Genomic DNA, 14,357 nt, shown 5'->3' on the forward strand with positions numbered 1-14,357 from the left:
ATGTATTTTGAAGGGTATTTTTGTCTTTTAATTGTTAAAATTAACACCGTTAGTGATTTAAGCAACAAAATGAGGAATCTTGATAATAGTTTCAAAAACAATGGAGGACAATGTAATTTAAAAAGCTTAGGGTTGGTGTCTCGAGGGAGGTCAAATTTACCCTTTTTTTTTCCAATGAGGAATTTTGATAATAGTTTCAAAAACAATGGAGGACAATGTAATTTAAAAAGCTTAGGGTTGGTGTCTCGAAGGAGGTCAGTCAAATTTACCCTTTTTTTTTCCTTGGAAAATTCGGCAATCAATGTCCAAAGACTTTAACTTAGTCAGATCCACAATATTATTATTATTTTTTTTTGAAAAATTCAGCAATCAACATTCAAAGACTTTGACTTAGTCAGCTCTACATGTTTACGTGGAGTACTTTTCTTCACCGATATTGATTATTGATTTTTGTTTTGAAAATTGACTTCTACACTTTCTTTTTTATCGGATACATTTTTTTTTATCTTTATTTATGTGAATTTATCTTTTTATCCTTTCATAAGTTTACTTTTTCACACATTAAGGGGCAATAAAGTAAATTCAGACCAAGTAAAGACAAAAGAAATACTCCTATGTATGTGATAAAAAGAGAAGTATAGAAGTCAATTTCCTTTCTTTTTATCTGCTCACCAATACTGCCTTTGAAAAAGCACTTTACTTTTCTTCGTGTTGGTCGATATTCCCGTATACAATGTACCAAACAAGAATATATTTATACCCACTTTTTGAATTTCTTTCTTGAAATATGGAAACAAGATTAGTCTCACTTTTTGAATTTCCTAATCATAGGTAAAGAACATTAAAATTCAATCTCACAAAGTTAGGAAGCAATGCAAAAATGTTAATGCAATCCCAATAAGTTAGGAACAATAATAGTATTAAGGAATCCCAATAAGATAGGAATATATATATATATATATATATATATATATATATATATATGATAATAAAAAAGGTAAAAAAGATAAATCAGGTGTCAAGAGGGTGTAAACATAATCTCAAAAAGTGAACAAGATGAAATTTTTACATGGTATGCCCACTTAGGATGATTATTTAATTTCCTCTTTTTATTATGCTTTGTTTCACCTTGTGTTGAGATACGTCTCTCCCTGTTTAGGCTGTGTTCTTGTAAACTTATATGTCTGAAACTTATTTCGTTATATTTTTTTTCCGTAACTTTTTGTTTATCTTTTCATTGTAATTTTTAGGGTCAATCGTTCGTCTCGATGAGACGAATTGAAAAAGTATAAAATATGGATCGATGTTGAAAATTTAAATAAGATGACACTTTAGACAAATAAGACAGTTGTTTGATACTTTTTTCGTATTTAGTGAACTTTTTTTACTTTTGGTCATAATTTTGTACTTTTTAGATACCTCTCGTCGAGACGGATGATTAATCCAAAACATATGACGCAAATCTAACAAAAACTCAAAAAAGACACAAAACGAAAAAAATAATTAAGTTTACAAAAACTCGGCCTTTTGCATACATTTTTTGATAAGAATGACATCACTTGGTGGTGAGACCTACATCATTTCAACTAATAAAAAAAAATGTAACGTTTACTGTCTTTTAAAGAGGATGAACAAAATTGCACTTGTAGTTTAGTATCATAAATGATCATTATGATTGGTCTTCTCGAAGGGCAAAGAGATTTTGACGATTATACCGTATCTATTTGCTCTATTTGCCTCTGAAATGGAATTTCTTCCTCTCTTTTCCCTTCTCATCAGCTTGGAAACTACTACTAAAAAATTTAGGTCCATCCAACAGATGCAGAACTAGCACCGTATTTTCCTTATCTGAATATCTCTCTCTCTCTCTCTCTCTCTCTGTATGTTGAGGGTGAAATTCCTACGAGATACTCCATTCCAAACCAAGCAAAAATACGGAATAAACGCAATACTATGAACATGCGAATATACGTGAAAAATCTCAAAAATGGGTAAAAATCAAGGGAATGAATCAAATACTATATTTAACTTGTGTGGTTACAATCGACCTTACTTCTCAATTGAGACTTCTCACAATTGACCTAAGATGATTGTCGACTCCTCGTTCACCACATCCCGTATTTGATTGCCGCTGCCTTGACTTCTCAAGCCTTCCACGATCCTTCGAAAATCCACCAAAGTATAACTCTAGGTTCGTTGAGATGAAAACCGTGAGCACCTCTAGGAGTTTGAATGATGCTTCAATCTTCCACCAATAGGATTGCAACTCTCAGATCCAAGCTAGACATCCTTCATGTTATTGAAAACCCAAAGCCGCTTTAAGTTTTTGCTGCTGTGTATTTCTTTCGTCGTATTTTCCAAAACCCGAAGGAATATGTTTTGATTGCCATGTGCCTCTCGTGCCCTAGCAGAAAAAGGAAAGTTCCTATTTATATTAATTGCATCCCACCAATAGACCGATCGATCCGTCAAACCATCTGCTCCAATTGCAAACGGCTGCCCAAATACTCAGTAGGTTCCGATAAATAACAGCTTGATGACCCGATCAATCCGTTTCAATGAAGCTCAAAAACACTCACTCTCAATTACAAAACAATGATTATTTTCACTCTGATCTTATACACGCTTACTACGCTTAGAAAATATTAAAAGAAATTATAACTCGATAAAAAATGGAATAAAAAAAAATTATCAATGAAATTACCAATAAAAAATTAGCACTGTTTTTTTGGAGGAACTAACAGGGGGAATGGCCCTCGCACCGGCCGGTCAGTACCGATATTGACCTTTAGTGAGCTCCACATGTTCATGTTGAGTACTTGTTTTCTTTACTTTTCTTGATTTATTTTCCTTGTCATCAGCTCCAGAACTAGTACAAGTATTTTCCCTCTCTCTCTCTGCGCGTTGTGGGAATGGCACTCGCGCCAGCGGGTAACAAAACCCTTCTCCTCCTCCTCCTCCTCCTCCTCCCGTTTTCAGTAACCTGCAGCTACGGTAATCAAAACCAGCAATTCTTCAATTCCTGTGGAGACATCAACATCTCCTTCCCTTTCCATTTACAAGGCGACCCATCCTACACCTGTAACAACAACGACTACACTCTTGTCTGTAACGAAAACAATCGCACAGTCCTCAACCTCCCGTCCGGAAAATACTACGTGCAATCAATCAATTACGCAGACTACTCAATCCGTCTCGTCGACGTAGGATTCCAAACCAACGATATTTGCTCCCCTTTCAATCTCTTCTCTTCAACCTTTCTCTATTTCACCTATGGGGGTGAAGGACGACAACTTTATACCAACGCGGTTGAGAGCAGGTTCGTGTTCCTCCGTTGTGAAAACCCGGTCCACTCTCCTATGTACATTAACACGACTGGTTATTGTAACAGTACCAGAGGTGATCCGGGAAATGGGTATTATTCGTATGCAGTGGCGGGAGATGTTAGTGTTTTGGATGTCGCAGATTCATGCCTTTTGGAGGCGTTTTACCTTTCTTCGTCGCAGTTGATCAGTCAAAGGGGATCGAATTTGTCGTGGTCGGATTTAATTAAGGAGTTAAAGTACGGATTTCAAGTTTATTGGGAGTTGTCGATTAGTGACTGCGACGACTGCTGGAAAAGGGCTTCCTGCTTCCGGGATTCTTCTGTTACTGCCATGTGCAGCAATTGCTCCGACTATGGAAAATGTGAGATCTTCTGATCTACTATTACTCTATGTATTACCAAATCTCTTGGTTAAGGAGACAAGGATTTAGTTTTTGTAAATTACGGTGTAGTTAGCTAGTGATTTTTCTTCCGCTAACATAATCCCTTTTCATCCAAAAAATGCACACAACTTGTGGGCATATATAAATTCACTGTAAATATTCGTCCTCTGTTGATTTTGAAATTTGTGGAACGTAGGAGTTGTAGACTGAATATATAGTATTGGAGAGGAAACATTTTTTGAGGGGTATTGAGAGTTCATATGATACAATGTTCCACTCTCTCTTTTCGCTTACATCCCTTCTCGAATGTGTTTTTGTTAGGATCGAAGCGCGCATACACACGATTCATGAGTATAAAATAATAAAGTAATCGACACAGCAATATACGTAGTTCCGAAAGCCGGGGTCCGTCCACAAGAGCGAGAGAGCAGTCTTTTAATTGATGATTACCGTACATAGGTTTTACAATAGAGAATATTTATACCTTCTCTATTTCTATCCTTATAACACCGTTCCGTTCCGCTTTGTTGTGCTTCACTCCACTCCACTACGCTCACAACTGACCCTTTAACTTCTTGGTACCTCTCATGATATAAGCCACAAGTCCTGACAGTTTTCTTCTGATGCATGAATCTTTTGCAAACAAATGATGGAGTAACTTCTTAGCTTTGTCTCTTACTGTATAAGATATTCGAAGTGATTTTATGTCCAGTTGCTTTTGTCATCGCTTCCCTAAGGTGCGTGAACTTACCCCCTTCTTTTTTTTTTTTTATCAGGCATTCGCTTGCTTAATTTTGATAGGATGTTTTGCAATAAAAAAAATGATACGTTTCTTCTAGTTTTAGATGCAATTGTCATCTCCTCTTTCTTTTTTTTTCCTTAACTTCCTTCGTCACTTGGCTAAATCTTGATATCTGTTTTTTCACAGCTGTTAAATTAGTTGTGTTCTATACGGTGTTCTTCATCGTAGGTAAGACACTAAGACCTTATACTTCCTATGAGCCTATTTTTGGTGAACCATCTTAAAGACATCTTTTAATATACTGAGAAATGACCTTGAATATTAATTACCCAAAAAGAAAAGAAAAGACCTTGAATAAATAAACCAAAAGCATAGAGTACATGAAGGACCAAATGTAACTTGACAGACAAATATGTACTTATATATATACACACACGCGTGCACACATATATAGTGTGCGAGTTAGTGTGAATAAATGTTTCTATCTTCCGTTGTACCCAAAAAAGAAAGGAAGAAAGAATATATGTTTTAGCATAATACTCCTTCCGTCCTGATTTGTTTGTCTACTTTTTGACTTTAACTTGTCCCAAATTGTTTATCCAACTAGAAGTTGACTAGAAAAATGTCCTCAATGCCCTTTCACTTTTTTCAAAATTCATGTATTGGGAAATGTGGACTCTCATAAATTGCCCAAAAGTAAGAGTATTTTTGGAAACCCAAAATATTTTGAGTGTAATCATTATGCTTCCTTAATAAGTTAGAATTTTAAGATTGGACAAACAAATTGAGATGAAGAATGTATGTTGAAGCAAGATTACATGCAAATAAGATAATTCTGGAAAGTATAGTTTTGATTTTGTTGCTTAATTTTCTTTCACTGCGCGCGTTACACAGGACTGATCGTAGCAGCAAGGCTTCTGTGTGTACCATGTGTGTTTGGGTTTTTAATCTATAAGTTCAGCATAAGACATGTATCCACGTTTGATAGCATAGAAGGTTTCTTGCAAGGTCAGAATCACCTTGTGCCTATTAGGTACTCCTACTCGGACATCAAGAAGATGACAAATGGTTTTAGGGACAAGTTAGGGGAAGGAGGCTATGGTTCTGTATACAAAGGGAAGCTCAGAAGTGGCTCTTTCGTAGCAGTTAAAATGCTAAGCAAGCCGAAAGCTAATGGACAAGACTTTATCAACGAAGTTGCGACCATTGGAAGGATTCATCATGTCAATGTTGTTGAGCTAATTGGATATTGCGCCGAGAGATCTAAGCGTGCTCTTGTGTATGACTTCATGCCTAATGGGTCTCTAGAGAAGTACATCTCTTCTCCAGAAGGAAAATTGTCCTTAAGTTATAAGCAAATGTATGAAATTTCTCTGGGAGTGGCTCGTGGTATTGGATATCTGCATCAGGGTTGTGACATGCAGATCTTGCATTTTGATATAAAGCCTCATAACATTCTTCTTGACGAGAATTTCACTCCAAAAGTTTCAGATTTTGGGCTTGCAAAATTGTATCCAACAGACGAGAACACTGTGACCGTGACTGCAGCAAGAGGAACCTTGGGCTATATGGCTCCAGAGTTTTTCTACCAAAACATCGGAGGTGTTTCCCATAAAGCTGACATCTATAGTTTCGGAATGTTGTTGATGGAAATGGCAGGCAAGAGAAGAAATTGGAATTCATCAGCTAATTCAAGCCAAATTTTTTTCCCTTCTTGGGTTTATAATCAATTCTCTGAAGGAAAGAACGTACAAATCGAAGAGACCACCGAGGAGGAGAGTAAGATGGTAAACAAGATGATGTTAGTGGCGTTATGGTGTATACAAATGAGGCCTAGTGACCGTCCTTCGGTGAACAAAGTTGTTGAGATGCTTGAAGGAAATATAGAATTGCTTCACACGCCTCCAAAGCCTTTTCTGTATTCACAAGGTATGCAGGCCGAGAATAATGAAATGAATGAAAGATTGTCCAATCTGTCAGGTGCTTGTATGGATTCTCTCACCCGTGATATAAGTGGTGGACGCTAAATTTTCAAGACCAAACATCCTGTATTTACAAATAATAATGTTGGTTCCATATGATTTAGATTTGATGTTTTTAAAAGACAACACTTCATGTATAAGTTGCTTTTCTTCGTAGGCAATTGCTCAGAAGACCATGTGACTTGGTTTTAGATCTGACAAGGGGAACACTGACGTTGTCTATGTTAAGTTGTTCAAGAAGAGGAAATCTTCTTTACCGCTGTTCTATAAAGAAGAAGTTACGGAGCTCAATCGCAATTGTTCAAAGTGTTTTTGGACGATACGGATTGAAAACCAATTACGACCGGTAATAATTGATTGTGATTAACTTTTCCTTGGAAGAGTTTCATTAAAATCTAGACCGTCTAAAACCGAAATGGACACGAGAGATTGAACAACTCCATGAACAGAATGTTCGCGGAGGCTCCGGGAAAAAAAAACTCTCGTTCAATAATTGTTTCACTGTTTATGTTAATGGGGTCGAGATTTGTCTCATAGACTAACTAATCTGGTGTTTACACCATTTACTTTGACTAGAAATCTATGAAATTAATCCTGAGACATTATTAAGATCAAATTTTCTGAAGTCATGAAACCCTGGAGTTTTTTTTTTTTTTTTTTCTTTCTATTTCTTTTGGTTTTACCCTGTCAAATTCTAGACTATTCCCTTGTAAAGAAAAAGATTAGAAGGGATAGTCGTCGGATCCGGGGCTCTGCTGTGCCATGAGGCACAGTAGCGCCTACCCATACCCACCCACACCCAAAACTGTGCCGTTTTGAATTAAAAAAAAAAATTTAAGTTATCTATTTGCAATTCTATGGAGCAGAAACGTGATTATAAGAGCTTTAGAGATAAAATTTAATTATGTCTCTTTAGAATAATATGATCAGAATAAAAACATCTTTACACTGGTTCAACCTGATTGAAAATTGGATCAGTTAATTTTTTAACCATATTTTTTAATATATAAACGTTCTAAAAAAATTAAGTGTTCAAATTTTTAATCCGTTTGAATAAGTACGAAGATCTTATTATTCTGAACATATTATTCTAAAAAGGCATAACTTAAAATTTTTTTTTATTCAAAACGGCACAATTTTGGGTGTGGGTGGGTGTGGGTAGGTGCTACTGTGCCTCATGGCACAGCAGAGCCCCCGGATCCGGGGCTTTGGGCTCGTGGGAGCGATTTTACATTTTTTCCCACAGTTAATTAATGTCTCCATAAAAATAACTGTAAAAAATACACAGTAATTTTGTTTTGGGGAATTATTTACATCACAGCTTCAAGATTTTGTTCACATTAAAAGGGCTTCTCCTTCATTTTTTATTAGGCCATCCACAGTGGCATAATCAAAAATAGATAACCAAAAGTTGACACATCAGCTTTTGATTATCCATTTAAGAGGTTGCTAAGCTTAACAATGTTGAGGTCCACAATGGTTACTTCTAGTCCATAACTAAAATAAGAGATACACTACAATTTCACTCTCTCTCCCCTTGTGTTTTCCACCATTGCAGATCACTTCCCTCCATTACACTTTTTTTTGGCAAAAATATATCGATTTTCTCCTTTAATTTTGGGGAAAAAATTGGTGACTTCCTTCCCTAATATAGGGAGAGGAACGAAAAAAGAATAAAATAAAAATGAAAAAAAAAGTGAAATATCTTAATGCGGCGACAAATGTTTTCCACCATTGATCACTTCCCTCCATTATGTTTTTTTTTTTTGGCAAAAATATATCGATTTTCTCCCTTAATTTTGGAGAAAAAATTGGTGATTTCCTTCCCTCATATTATGAATTTGGAAAAAAAATCATGTACTCAAAAAAAAAAAAAAACAGATGTGTTCTTAAATTTGTAAATGAATGCAAGGTTCTTCATGTACTCAACCACAAGGAGAGGAACGAAAAAGAATAAAATAAAAACGGAAAAAAAAAATGAAATACCTTAATCCGGCGACAATGAGTTGAATTATAAATGATTAAAAGATATGAGCTTCACTTTTGGACGGAAAGAAAAAGAAAGAGTTTGTGGCTGAAGAAAATGAGATATAGAGCAGGTGAAGAAAATACCATTTGAAACACGTGTGTATATAAATTTTAGAACCAGTTAACTTATGTGGTGTGAGATTCACAAATTTTGATTATTGAAAAATGTTGCTAGTTTTGGTTATCCAAAGCCCAAAATTTGATTATTTCTAAGAATGTTGTTAAGTTTGATTATATCATTGTGAGCCATATTTTACCCCAATATTGTTAACTTTAAAAATAATTTGCTTTTGATTATGCCACTGTGGATGGCCTTAGAGCATTCCCAACAATCTCTATCTAAAATGTCAAATTCTATTTTAGTTAGCCATAAAATACATCTAATAATTTCATAGCCTAACCAAAATGGTTGTTCAAATCCCGCTCCCAAATCATAACAAGAATTGATAAATAAAAAAAACACAAATCAAAAATAGTTGAAAAACCGGCCAAAAGAGATTGACAAACCTAGATGAGAAACTGAACCAAAAACAAGTAATGACAGCAAGTGAGCTCTAGAGATCAGTAATCCAAGAGGAAAGAGCAAAACAGCATGTAGCAAAGGGGGAATTGGCGAGCGGGGGAGAGAGAATGGCAGCTCGACAGACACCCATTCTGGAGGCCAACGGTGCAACGAAACCTCCTCCGTCAACCGCCTCTGCTGCCATGGCAAACTCAACATTGAACCACACCTCAAGCCATTGGTAGTCATCAACGCCGACAAAGGGTGGAGAGAGAGAGAGAGAGAGAGAGAGAGAGAGAGAGAGGAAGGAGCTGTTGGGCCTACAGTATTGACTCGCTGGGTGTGGCAAGTCATTGTAGCAAAGGGGGAATTGCCAAGGCGAATGGCGAGGCTGGAGGAAACTGGATTTGGGCACTTCAGCTCGGCAATTTGACCAAATCAGAGATGCAGCGAGGCTGCTGGAGAAGCTCTTAGAATAGCTGCAATAACTAGGAAAGCTATAACCAGTAACTAGTGTTACTACAACGCGCATTGCACATTCATGACCAAAATGCGTATATATAATTGTGTTATCACGTATCGTTGTTGCTCTATCAATCGCATGGCACAAGCAAGTTCTGCTTTTTCGAAGGAAATTGTAATCAATGCGCCTATGAGTGGGCAATTCAATGGTTTTCTTGGAAAGCACAAGTGTTATACGGTGGAAGCCCAAAAGGGTGATAACCTGCAAATTCATGGCAGTGGTTATAAGCTTTTTGGTTTCTCGTGGGAGGTTTCAAGCTCTTTGGTTTTTCCCCTGTTAATGAGATTTCAATCACAGTGTGCTGTAAAATCACTTCTGTTGTAGCCATGGGAGATACGGAAAAATCCTCTGCAAACTTCTTGTTCTCAGACTGTGGATACTGGTGTATAACTCTAGTAGTATACACGCCACCGGGCTGGATTCGTGGGAGACAGTGAAGTAAGTCCTTAACGAGATAGAATGCCTTTGCCGATTCGATATCGCTATCGTAAGGTTACCCGAAATTGAACTTCCGCTGTGTCAATTTCCAACGGAAACTCCTCAAGCTGAGAATAAGTAGGAGGACATTCCCTAAGTTTTGTGACTTGTCCATGACTGCATCCGTTTTTAGCTGAGAATAAGTAGGAGGACCTCAAGTTCTGCTTTTTCACGTATCCCTTGTTATTGGGTCGTAATACCACGTCAGCACGATGACGTGGTATCACCGTTGTAATCAAAATTTACTCAAACCAAACCCATGACTTCCCACAAGGCTTGGGGTAACTATAACTTCTTCACAACCTTGAATTACGTTTTCTCATTAAGTTTTCAAGATCTTTTGTGGGTATGCAAATTTCCTTTTTAACTTTCTCTGATTTGAGCATGCAAATGAAGGCCAAATTATTAAGTGGATTGAGGTTGCCAGAACATTCAATTCCGTCGCCCGTGCTGTTACTCTAAACCTACAAAACTTTCCCTTAACTTCTTCACATTTCCCACAAACCCGTTGGGGCCATTTCAAAAATCTCCAGTTTAAAAAAAAAAAAAATGCATACATGGAAATAAACAGAGAGAAATAGAGTAAAACATTCTTTTCCTGCGTTTGAATCTGCCGAGATTTAGCCTAACTTTAAGTATTATCTTCCAATCTGAGAAAGATAAAATAAAACCCGTCTAAACAAAAAAACTCAAATGAAAATAGAAAATTAGAAACTTAGTAAGAGAAAAAATAGAGATTGTAAAAGATGGAGCGGGGAACGGCTACGGTACATAAGTACGTACAATATGCACCCGTATAACTAAACCACTGGAGAGGCGTAACCAAACCATTGAGAAGCGTAACATTTTACCAAAAGAACAGAAACAAAAATAAACCCCAAGTCTGAGTGAATAATCAGTATATTGCAAGTCTAAGTAGACAATTATCTATGGTGATAGATGCTAATTTTTTTGGAATTTGAAACTAAAAGATTAACATGTTGGATCTTTCCTGCTCGGTTTGGGTTTTGAGAGTAATGAGTGGAAAAAAATAGATAGAAAAAATTTATTAAAAATCTTGTTTAGAAATTTTGAAACCCCAAACGGACAAGGCCATTTGGATATGTTATGGATAAGAATGAACCTTAGCAACGAAAGGTGATCACATAATCATAAGTAGAGTAATTATTTAAATCTTATAAATTTCAAATAACATCCTTCAAAAGAAAATTTTTGAATAGATAGATTGACTTGGAAATGTAAGTGGATGTTGAATTGAGCTTAAACTAGGGCCGAAAACGAGCCGAATCAAGCCAAGCTTTAAAATGTCCAGCTTCCTTTATTAAGTTTTTAAGCGAACTCGAGCCAAGCTTGAGCTGAATGAAAAATTGACGAGCCGAGCTTCCCTAGGTTTGAGTCGAACTAGAACTTGTTAATGAGCCTAAAATTAAGGTTTAGGTTTGGTTCATTTAGTACCCGAATCGAACTCAAACGAGCCTTTATCGAGTCGAGCCTTGAATAGTTCATGAACGGCTTGGCTAGCTAAAACATAAACCGAAAAAAGTACTATCTTGTTATGATTTTTACGTTTAAAGAATAGCATCTGATGGGTTCTTTGATTTGCTAGGATATGCCCTTTGATTTATGTGAGAATTTCTTGCTTTTTCTGCTAATGAAATCATAGTATTACCTGAAAATACAAGTGGATATTCCTTGTGAATGAAGAATTGCATTAAGATCATTTCTTTTGTACATGGGCGGCATCCCTTTGACGCCTTTCCAATAAATTTATTGCTTATCGGCCTATCACAAAAAGTTAAGCTCACCAGGTCCAGAAATAGAAGAACTTGGAAATTCTTGTACCAAACTACCAAAACAAAGTTGATTGCCATTAACTTACCTTGAAACAGAAAAGGTAGAGATTTGTCGCAGTTGTATGTTCCTTCTATATCTCAACAAAAATGCAGTGACTCTTAAGTTTAACTGGAGTACAAACCCCTTATACCCAAAAATGCGAATACCGGTGATTCGGTGTATTTTCGGCCATTGGAGCACATGAGAATTTTCACATCTCTCACTATTGATCGAATGGCCAAATGCACCGTAACACCAGTGTATGCATTTTCAGGTGTAGAAAATTTGAGGGGGTTTCACCCTGCCAACTTCATGGATTTTGTGTATGACAAGGTGTAACGTTTGGCTTTTGTACCTGGGATTTGGGAATCTTCACGAAACAACATCTTGTTAAACTTTTTTCGTTGCAATGTTCTAAGTATTTGATTGGCCAATCTTCTTCATTGTTCTTCCTATTTTCCCCCTTTTTGTGGGTGCTCTATCTTTGTCCTAGAAAGAAGCATAGCAATGTCTTGATGATTCTTTCCTTATCGGCAACTTATTTGTCGTGTGGTAACCGGAGAACAAAAAGAAACTGGGTAGTAATGGTTTGATTCTAGCAATACTACAAGATTCAGTTATGGGTTGTGTTATGAAATTTCTTTAAAGGGTCTAGGGAAGTGCTTAGCACTGACCATTATGTTGTTTAACATGTTACGAGTATCCATGTTTGTGTGTGCAGATGATGGACCAGGATCACTCCGTGAGGGTTGTCGCAAAAAAGAACCACTTTGGATTGTTTTTGAAGTTTCAGGCACCATTCATCTCTCATCTTACTTGAATGTGTCATCTTACAAGACAATCGACGGTCGTGGTCACAGTGTAAAACTCACAGGTAAAGGCTTGAGGCTGAAGGAATGCGAACATATAATCATATGCAACCTTCAGTTTGAAGGTGGTAGAGGACATGATGTTGATGGCATCCAAATCAAACCAAATTCTAGACATATATGGATCGACCGTTGCAGCCTTCGCGATTATGATGATGGACTTATTGATATCACACGACAAAGCACGGATATTACTGTTTCTAGGTGGGCTAATTTTATCACATTGCATGATTCAATTGACTTCAAGAATAAGTTTCTGTGATCTGACGAGTTATTTTGCTTCTGGGGCTAGATGTCACTTTGCACAACATGACAAAACAATGCTTATTGGAGCAGACCCCTCTCATGTTGGGGACAGATGCATTAGAGTGACCATTCACCACTGTTTCTTTGATGGGACACGACAAAGGCACCCTCGTCTTCGATTTGGTAAAGTTCATCTGTACAACAATTACACCAGAAACTGGGGCATATATGCTGTTTGTGCAAGTGTGGAATCACAGGTAAATGGTGCTTGGGCTCTTAATCATATGGAACATTATTACATGGACAGCTCTTCCACTCCTCCCGTGTCCAATAGATACAGCAAGGGTCAAGTTATGGATGTGTCCGACACCCATAACCAAATCCACGTAGATACATATCCGAGTATTCAAAGATTAGGAAATCGTTATACCTGAGTCCATGTAACATTGAATAAATCTGTAATGCGAATTTTTGGACGTCATATTGATGCATAATTTGCTTCCTGCTTTTTTCCCCACTAGATATATTCGCAGTGCAACATCTACGAAGCAGGACAGAAGAAGAAAACTTTCGAGTATTACACAGAAAAGGTAAATTAACTATCTATTGGTTTCTTTTGCCCAAAATATGGTTTGCATGACCGGATTTTACTGACAGTTAAGAGTTGATTACTGAGATGGTTTCTAGGCAGCGGACAAGGAAGAGGCAAAGTCTGGCCTGATAAGGTCTGAAGGGGACTTATTCCTGAAGGGAGCTCAAGCATGCTTATTAGCTGGTGCTGGCAATGAATGCATGTTCCATCCTACTGAATTTTATCCAACATGGACCATGGAAACCGCCTCTGATTCTCTGAAAGCTGTTCTCCAAGTCTGTTCTGGTTGGCAATCCTTAGCAAGGCCAAAAGAGCAAGGAGCGGTTGCTTAGAACACCAGAAATAAGCTCCTCGTGTTGTTGTATATCCTGAATAAGCGCATCTCTGTGCTTATAATGGTCTTGTGGAGTTTGAAAAGGTTGGGAAAAGAAAATGATCTTCCTAGGCTGCTTTAGGCACCTGCTAGACAACGCAAGTATTATTATTATGATTATTATTATTATTTGTTTTTGATGAACAGAAAACCACGCGGAATAATCACTGTTACTATTGTCGTTGGAGTACTCATCGCTGTCGATGATCGCCCAAACCCAAATTATCCTTCAGAAAAATAGCTGCAGACAGAAGATTACAAAACTTTACGCCAAAATTCTTTTTTTTTGGTTTCATGATCTTTTTGTTACTGAATATGATTGTTTCCCCTTTAGCGCCTTCTTATCTAGTGATGTGGTCTGCAACTTAAAGCTTGTGGAATTCTCGCTCGCGAATTAATAAAGTCTGTTCTTGCAAGCGAAAAGCCAGAGGAGAGATGCACGGTCCAGCATGGATTGTAAATGGTAACCCGTTGTTGAAAAC

At 37.1% G+C, this 14,357-nt stretch overlaps 4 protein-coding genes across 4 annotated transcripts in view; 3 read left to right on the forward strand and 1 right to left on the reverse strand.

Moving 5' to 3' along the window:
* LOC131300520 (spliceosome-associated protein 130 A) overlaps positions 1–14,357 on the reverse strand; it is a 99,342-nt gene that overhangs the window by 63,003 nt on the left and 21,982 nt on the right. The gene's annotated exons all lie outside the window — the stretch shown is intronic.
* LOC131300529 (uncharacterized) lies at positions 2,837–3,766 on the forward strand. Its single transcript, XM_058326425.1, has one exon. The coding sequence runs from the start codon at positions 2,913–2,915 to the stop codon at positions 3,699–3,701; it is 789 nt and encodes a 262-aa protein (XP_058182408.1). The 5' UTR covers positions 2,837–2,912; the 3' UTR covers positions 3,702–3,766.
* Positions 4,534–6,723, forward strand: LOC131299837 (rust resistance kinase Lr10-like; the record flags this gene model as incomplete). Its single annotated transcript, XM_058325409.1, has 2 exons — positions 4,534–4,678; positions 5,345–6,723. Coding segments are annotated over 2 exons (1,278 nt in total), but the record flags the coding sequence as incomplete, so codon positions are not given.
* Positions 11,181–14,151, forward strand: LOC131300528 (putative pectate lyase 21). Its single transcript, XM_058326424.1, has 4 exons — positions 11,181–12,868; positions 12,957–13,167; positions 13,432–13,500; positions 13,598–14,151. The coding sequence occupies exons 1-4, from the start codon at positions 12,474–12,476 to the stop codon at positions 13,832–13,834; spliced, it is 912 nt and encodes a 303-aa protein (XP_058182407.1). The 5' UTR covers positions 11,181–12,473; the 3' UTR covers positions 13,835–14,151.

This window comes from Rhododendron vialii, chromosome 9a, assembly GCF_030253575.1.
Source record: "Rhododendron vialii isolate Sample 1 chromosome 9a, ASM3025357v1".
NCBI classification, from domain to species: domain Eukaryota; kingdom Viridiplantae; phylum Streptophyta; class Magnoliopsida; order Ericales; family Ericaceae; genus Rhododendron; species Rhododendron vialii.